The sequence below is a fragment of the Perkinsus marinus genome (assembly GCF_000006405.1).
Source record: "Perkinsus marinus ATCC 50983 genomic scaffold scf_1104296958234, whole genome shotgun sequence".
In the NCBI taxonomy this organism is placed as follows: Eukaryota; Perkinsozoa; order Perkinsida; family Perkinsidae; genus Perkinsus; species Perkinsus marinus.
Window position 1 is genome coordinate 770,732 of NW_003206847.1, and position 8,087 is coordinate 778,818.

Genomic DNA, 8,087 nt, shown 5'->3' on the forward strand with positions numbered 1-8,087 from the left:
GCGAAAAAGTTAATTTCAGAGCTAACGGTATCACTATTCACTCACCCTCGAGATTCAAGCCAATCCTCGATCTGCATAGCAGCTTCCCCCACTAAATCGATTAACTCATCACGCCTGAGGACATCACAATGACTCACCCAGCTGCCGTGACCCAATAGAAACTACAAGGCTATCATCACCAACGTATGTGGTGTCTACGCAGTCAACTGACAACCTACATCTATCTACAGAATAGATCTATGTATGAAATAATATATCCTCTCGACGTATAATGTATGGAAACCCCTCCAATAGATCGAAAAATCGACACAAGCCCGGCTAGACGTGACACAAGGAGAGTTTTTATGACTATGATGATTGTCATCCATTTTCATGCAAAATGAGTTCTTTTCGTCCCTTGTTCAGCCACATATGACATTCACTAGTCCTATGCGAATCTTAGCGCTAGGGCCTATATATATTCATTCATTATGTTGAATAAGCTTCCACAAAGTCTTGCGTTAATCCCCTATCATTTAAACTTTTGGGACAGAATTTCCAGAGTCGCCCTTTTACTACGATGACCATCCGTTCTATTTCCTTTTCTCATTATACACATAACACTAGGCATACGATACGGCAATTAGCAATGCTCACATGCTTCCCACAACGTTGAGGTCCATTCACCCGACTTCTCTACCTCTCAAGACCCTACTCCTACCTCGTCCGCATCGCCCCTGATATCTGCGATCCAGGGTTGCCAGGGAGCAACGGAGTTACATGTCGACCTATGGTCATGGGCTTGCCGAAAACAACATCAGTAGGAGGATACCTACCAATAATGACAGTTTTCTAACTCCTGAAAATCAAAACCAAAATCGTTCCCCGTACTACAGCTTGACCGTCTCCTTAGACTTCTCTACCCGCACTACTCTCCCACGATACGGTATCTCCCCCACTCGTATCGCCTCCTAAAACGATGATCTACAACGGGGGAAGATCACTGTAGACGATTTGCTAGTACTGGTAGAGATGATTTTTGGGAGAATTTATGGTAGAGGATACTACCTGAGCTGCCGCCTCATTCTGGAACTCCACCAATGCAAACTGGCATTGGTCATAGGGTGACTAAAATGACAAAGTCATGGATGAATGCCGCGACTGGGGATCGAACCGGGGACCTTGTGCTTACCACGTCGATAGAAGATTCCTTAATCTCCCCAAAATGTCCGAACATGCCTCGTACTTCTTCTAATGTAACTTGATTCGCCAGTCCCGATACGTATACCTGTGCATATTGCCTATCCCATACCACTCCTTCGCCGAATCACACCTACCGTCCTCTTCAATATCATCTCCTCCCCCGAGTCCCTCACACCACCTCCTATAGTCGTTACTCCAACGCCTGGTTGTGGGCGAATCTGAAAGTTGCTATATGCGACCAGCAGCATCACCAAGAACGAAATCCGCTTACACTGGTGACAGAGGCAGCAAGCTGTTGGGCCGCTGGAACACCCTGAAAGATTATCATAAGGAGCGGTAAAGTAGGAAGTCTAGTACGAGGTTGGGCAAGGGAGCCACAGCAGTAGCAGAGGCATTGGCATCTACAGGGTCGGTCACTGACACTGTTAAAGGGACCTGAGGGGCGGTCCGAGTGAGCGAAGTAGGCCATTGCTTACCCCATGGAAGGGCTGCCCATTGAGGGAATGAGCCGCTGTAACACCATTGGAAGTACCGAAGTCGACACGGGCGTATCTGGGCACCAAACTGCGTACAACTACTACTACTACTACTACTACTACTACCACTACTACCACTACTACTACTACTACTACTACTACTACTACTACTACTACTACTACCACTACTACCACTACTACTACTACTACTACTACTACTACTACTACTACTACTACTACTACTACCACTACTACTACTACCACTACTACTACTACTACTACTACTACTACTACTACCTTAGACTGGTCCCTGGGAAGGTCATGATCTGTACGTTGAGGACCCTATCCAGCCTCGAGAAGAGGTCTCGAAGGTTCTGCTCATTTGCCTGTACCGCTAAGTTACGGACGAATATGGTATTAGTCTGTCCCTCCATTGGCGACGCCACAGGAGGAGATGACCACGATACTACTAAACCCTACGGAGGTAGTTCTGGTAGGTACTCCAACACAATACCCAGTTGAACCCAGAGAGAGAAAACCAATAACGACCATAGCAGTATAAGATGTAGTGGCGATGTACATACGGCTACCTGCATTCTAGTATGAATGCACATATTGTTCATTGACAATCTACTACTGAAAGCATATATAAACTGTTATGACAAATCACCACCCATACACAGGGTATGATCACGATCATGTGACTTGACCAAGTGAGTATGGACGAAGCTCTCACTGACACGCCTTCCCTTGTCTCCACTTGATAAGTGCATAGTAACAGATCGATGTAATAGTATTGAAAATGCAGTGCATTAGTCCAAATATTATACATTCACTGCATGCCGATAGATTAACATACATATCCTCGTATGACTAGAATGGGTAGAACGTGCGACATCGTCGCAATTCACTTTTAGTGGCCTCGCAGAGGTTGCCTTAGTCTTACTGGACTTCCTCTAACTCAAAAACTACTTCTCAAGGCGTACCGCGAATGGAAGAATCCTTACCGTAAAGTGAACACTTCCTTAGAATTTTCCATTTTCAAGGAATTCCTCCTGTGCCTCTTTTTAAGTTATAAGAAGGCGATCTTTTTCTCGAGGTGAGCCCCTTACGTGACAGGGCCACAGACCCCTAGTGATCGCCTTCACGCTGCTGACCGTAGGCATCAACTATGCTGCGATTTTACAAGTGAGATTCGGGCAACCGCATCAGCAACGACTTGGTGGTGTTCGACAATCACCTCACATTGTAAAATTCAGGATTGCTACACCGCTCCCTATGATACCTTTTTAAACTCTCATCGATTTAATCACAGATGTAGTTCTAACTTTCAACTTACTCCGATCACATGTAAAATGAAACTACGAAGGAGCTCAGAGACGATCCTACGTGTGACGCAATTCTATGAAGCGATCCTCAGCAACACACTATGTCGGGTTGCAATGAGAACGACGACGTCGACATTGGCTAACGCGAGGCAGAGGAGAAGAAGGGAAACTTGAGCCAAGATGGCACCAGTTAGTGACAAATAAACTATAGCTACCTCGAAGTAATCGTGCTCTAAGTCCCGCTATGTGGCTGCGTCGGGCGGAGAACCAGGTTTCACCAACTCGCCAAGCTTGGTGATTTCGGGTCCTAATGAACTCTCGCCAACACGCTCAATCATGGGATACGACCGCTTCTGGACCATATTTCACCTCTTTGGCTAACGAATTTCACCGAGAAAAATCCATCTTGCTATCTTGCTATCTCTTAGTGACATCACTTACGTGAGCGTTACCTTTACAGCATACTTAAGACCATCATGTGGCTACTTGAAACTACCCTAATCATACTGAAGTAGTCCCTATTAAGCAGACAACAAAATTATCTATAACATTCTAACTTTTTGATGTCTTTCTGGAGAGAATTCAGCCTAAACGCTCGATAGTAGCATGGAGACAGGTTTAGCTTTTTTGCACGCATGTACATAGCGCGAAGATATCCGCTTCGTTGATTGATCATTCACTCATCAAAGTTCAAACACAATCTATCAAATACACTATGTCTTCCTCTAACAAGGCTCCCGCTATTGGCATCGATCTCGGCACTACCTATTCCTGCGTTGGTGTATGGAAGAACGATGCTGTTGAGATCGTTGCTAACGATCAGGGTAACCGGACTACGCCCTCTTACGTGGCCTTCACTGATACTGAACGGTTGGTTGGCGATGCCGCTAAGAACCAGGTGGCAAGGAACCCCGAAAACACCGTCTTTGACGCCAAGAGACTGATTGGTCGCAAGTTCGATGATTCCGTGGTTCAGCACGATATGAAGATGTGGCCATTCAAGGTTACTAGAGGCGCTGACGACAAGCCGATCATTGAAGTCCAGTATAAGGGCGAGAAAAAGCAATTCCATGCTGAGGAGATATCCTCTATGGTGCTCACTAAGATGAAGGAGACTGCTGAGGCCTTCCTAGGTGGTAAGGTTAGCGATGCTGTCGTGACCGTCCCTGCGTATTTCAACGATTCCCAGAGGCAAGCCACTAAGGATGCCGGCTCTATTGCTGGCCTCAATGTCCTCCGTATCATCAATGAGCCCACTGCTGCTGCTATCGCTTATGGTCTCGATAAGAAGGGTCAAGGTGAAAAGAACGTCCTCATCTACGATCTTGGTGGCGGAACTTTCGATGTCTCCCTATTGACTATTGAGGATGGTATCTTCGAGGTCAAGGCCACTGCTGGTGATACCCATCTGGGTGGTGAGGATTTCGATAATCGTATCTTGGAGTTCTGCATGCAGGATTTCAAGCGTAAGAACCGTGGCAAGAGCATTGAGGGCAACCAGAGGGCTATGCGTCGTCTCCGTACTCAGTGCGAGCGCGCTAAGAGAACCCTGTCCTCGTCTACTCAGGCCAGCATTGAAATCGATTCTCTCTTTGAGGGTATTGACTACAACTGCACTCTGTCTCGTGCTCGGTTCGAGGAGCTTTGCATGGACTACTTCCGTAACACCATGGGTCCTGTAGAGAAGGTCCTCAAGGATTCGGGTATTGACAAGAAGAGCGTCAACGAGGTCGTCCTTGTTGGTGGCTCTACTCGTATCCCCAAGGTCCAGTCTATGATCAAGGAGTTCTTCAATGGTAAGGAGGCTGCTAAGTCCATCAACCCCGATGAGGCCGTCGCCTACGGTGCTGCTGTACAGGCTGCCATTCTCACTGGAGAAGGCTCTAGCCAAGTTCAGGACTTGCTGTTGTTGGATGTGACTCCTTTGTCTCTCGGTCTTGAGACTGCTGGTGGTGTTATGACCAAGCTAATTGAGCGTAACACTACTATCCCCACTAAGAAGACTCAGACATTCACCACCTACGCTGATAACCAGCCTGGTGTGTTGATCCAAGTCTTCGAGGGTGAGCGTGCCATGACCAAGGACAACCACCTTCTGGGCAAGTTCCAGCTCGAGGGTATTCCTCCGGCTCCTCGTGGTGTCCCTCAGATTGAGGTCACTTTCGATATTGATGCCAATGGTATCCTTAACGTGAGCGCTCAGGATAAGTCCACTGGCAAGAGCAACAAGATCACTATCACCAATGAGAAGGGTCGTCTCTCTCAGTCTGATATCGACCGTATGGTTGATGAAGCTGAAAAGTACAAGGCTGAGGATGAGGCCAATAAGGAGAAGGTTGAGGCTAAGAACGCCCTCGAGAACTACTGTTTCAGCATTAAGAACACTCTGATGGAGGAGAAGTTCAAGGAGAAGCTCTCCAGCGATGACAAGTCCGCCATCGAAAAGGCTGTTGATGATGCCCTTTCGTGGTTGGATAGAAATCAGCTCGGTGAGAAGGAAGAATTTGATGCTAAGCAGAAGGAGGTCGAGGCTGTTGTTAACCCCATTATGATGAAGGTGTACCAGTCTGGTCAGGAAGGTGGTGCTGCTCCTGGTGGCCCAGCTCCTGGCGCTGGTCCCGCTCCTGGTGGTAGCAGTTCCGGTCCCACTGTCGAGGAGGTCGACTAAAATTTTCAAGTGTACAAAAAATACACCGTCTATAATGATTGTTTAATTTCAACTAACCACTTGAGGCAATGCCTTCTACTAGTGGAAACCGAAAGACACAGTAAACACCCTTTCAGTAATACTGCGTAATCTGTACATCTCCCCTCTTGAGTTGATAATATTGTCAATGTGTTTGGTGGTTCTCTAACATCTCGTTATGGTACGAATCGTTTACATAGATCCTTATTTAGTGAAGAAGGTCCGTGTTGCTGTAATGGTAGATAGCAATTGTACGTAATTACTTCATCAAGTGAAGTGCAAACACAAAATGTTTTAATAAGACACTTCAGGTATGCTGTACCATCACCAAGTCTAATCTTGGCTCATTCGGACAACTTCGTGGCTCTGAACATCTCACAGAGGTTGTGAGTCGTTTCGTTTTACGGCAGAGGTTACGATTTAACACTGGCTGCGAGGGTTGAGTGGAACGGAAAGGTCTTCATATACCTTTTGAAAGGTGCGGATAAACCGACATGAAGCCTCGAATCTGCCCTGTGTTGCTCAAGTCAACATCGTCATAGGTTTCCCCTCAACAGCGTACCGCCGGCCACTCCTACTACTTCCATCACAAGCCGATGTTGGTGGGAGGCCTCCAGTTCCCACCAACTCCTTCCGCAAGCTCATGATGGCGAGGCTACCATACAAAACAGCACACGAGAAAGAGCAGAAAAAAGTGCGATGTGCTGTAATAGTAGTTTGACGTACAGAACCGCAGAAGTGCGGTTTTCTACAACTAAAAGTCGCAGGTAACCATTACAGCACAAAAATAAATCGCACTGTCAAAAGAGCGGCTGCGCTCTTATTTACGAAAAATGTGTTATTATGAAATCGCAGATGCTGTTTTGTATAAAGTGTGTATGCGGTTATGTATTTTGAGTGCTCTTTTGTCCGTTGCCCTTTTCATACATAACAGCAATCGCGATAAGTAACGTGGCGTTTCGATCGTTTGACGGCGGAGCGAAGTCGTCACTCATATTGTTTTACATTACTCGCCGTAACATTGTTTGCTTGTCTTCCAATGGGAAATTTTTTCATTATCAGTTTGCGTTATTTGGTTCCTATGCCTAAACCAATCTGCTGTCATATTTGCAATCGCGGGAGCGACTTTGGGGCGATGGCCGATTGTGACTCGTGTGGTATGAGAATCCATATTGCAGGGTGTGCCTATGAGGCTGTGGATTTTACTTCATCGCAGCGTTATGTATGCCATCGTTGCGAGCGTCAACGGAAAAGGTTCCGAGGAAATAGTACAGTTATTGAGCACTTGATTCCCGCGTTTCGAAAACTTAAAATCAAGTGTATATCGAATGGAACAGAGTCAGCGCGCCTCATGAATGTAAGTATATATTGCTAAGTAACGCTGGCTGTTACTTGTTATTTGTTTGATAAAGTTGCACCTTAAATTGGATTGTTAGGAGAAATTTTTTAGGATCTCATATCACCTTGCAAGCCGAAACCTTCTCGGGGTGCCATCGAGCAGTTGTGGAATAATACAGGGCAACAACAAACGTCGGTGGGAATGGTGAAGTAGTGACTAGTGCAATTCATCTCCTTGTATTGTTGCGTGAACACAGTACGTGTAGAACATCTATGTAACGTAGTATCAACAAAAGCATAGCGGAGCACGCGCAGCAGGGAAATTCCATAGCAGATGTGAGAGACAGATGAAGACCATGTGTATGCGCGTGGCACGCACATAACAGGAAAAGCGGCAGAAAAACCACACAACGGACACATTTCGCGTATGATAGGACTGAAAGAAATGAAGAGCTGCGTAAGTACGGACATCGTCAAAGTATCGTCCGGGTGATTGCAGATGAAACATCACCCAGTGAGGAATTCATACTTCCCGTAGCGGAAGAACGCTTCCAGAATGTAGTACTTTCCGGTAAGTTAATCTCTCTTATCCGCCGATGTTTTAGAAAAAATGCGAGAAGAAAAATAGAAATGAGCAGAAAAGTGGCAGAGGGGCGTATGCCATAATGTATTTCTGCCGAGAAGAAAATTGAAGAAGAGCAAGTTCTAAAAACATGCTGAAATGCATTTCTGGCTAAGAGAAAAGAGCGTTTCAGCAAAAGTGCGGTTTTGCATAATTTCATAGCGCTTACGTAAATCAGAGTGCTATTATGTGTGATAAGAGTGCGATTTTGTAAATAGCTGGCGCTGTTTTGTCGTTTAAAAACAGCAGACACATAAGAGCATGTGCGGTTCTTACGGGCCAAAATAGAAAACAGCACTCCGCTGTTGTGCTGTTGTGCTGTTTTGTATTGTACCGGATGGCGAAAGGCTGGCGACGAACTCCTATTCGACCGATTTCCGCGCTTTGACGCGTCACGCGCCATAAAATTCTACACTTCCCATCGGATCCGATGGCTATCACTGAACGCACTCCGT

At 46.1% G+C, this 8,087-nt stretch overlaps 2 protein-coding genes across 2 annotated transcripts; one reads left to right on the forward strand and one right to left on the reverse strand.

Annotated features, from left to right (window-relative positions):
* Positions 1-41: 41 nt before the first annotated feature.
* Positions 42-2,092, reverse strand: Pmar_PMAR006255 (RNA-binding protein, putative; the record flags this gene model as incomplete). The annotated part of the gene is made up of 10 exons (XM_002774583.1): positions 42-114; positions 701-811; positions 874-950; positions 1,048-1,107; positions 1,172-1,267; positions 1,317-1,400; positions 1,454-1,495; positions 1,540-1,617; positions 1,659-1,734; positions 1,956-2,092. 10 exons carry the CDS (start codon positions 2,090-2,092, stop codon positions 42-44), a joined length of 834 nt encoding a protein of 277 aa, XP_002774629.1.
* Positions 2,093-3,660: 1,568 nt separating this feature from the next.
* Positions 3,661-5,791, forward strand: Pmar_PMAR006256 (heat shock protein 70, putative). Its single transcript, XM_002774584.1, has one exon. It carries the CDS (start codon positions 3,702-3,704, stop codon positions 5,652-5,654), a length of 1,953 nt encoding a protein of 650 aa, XP_002774630.1. The 5' UTR covers positions 3,661-3,701; the 3' UTR covers positions 5,655-5,791.
* The last annotated feature ends 2,296 nt before the right edge of the window (positions 5,792-8,087 follow it).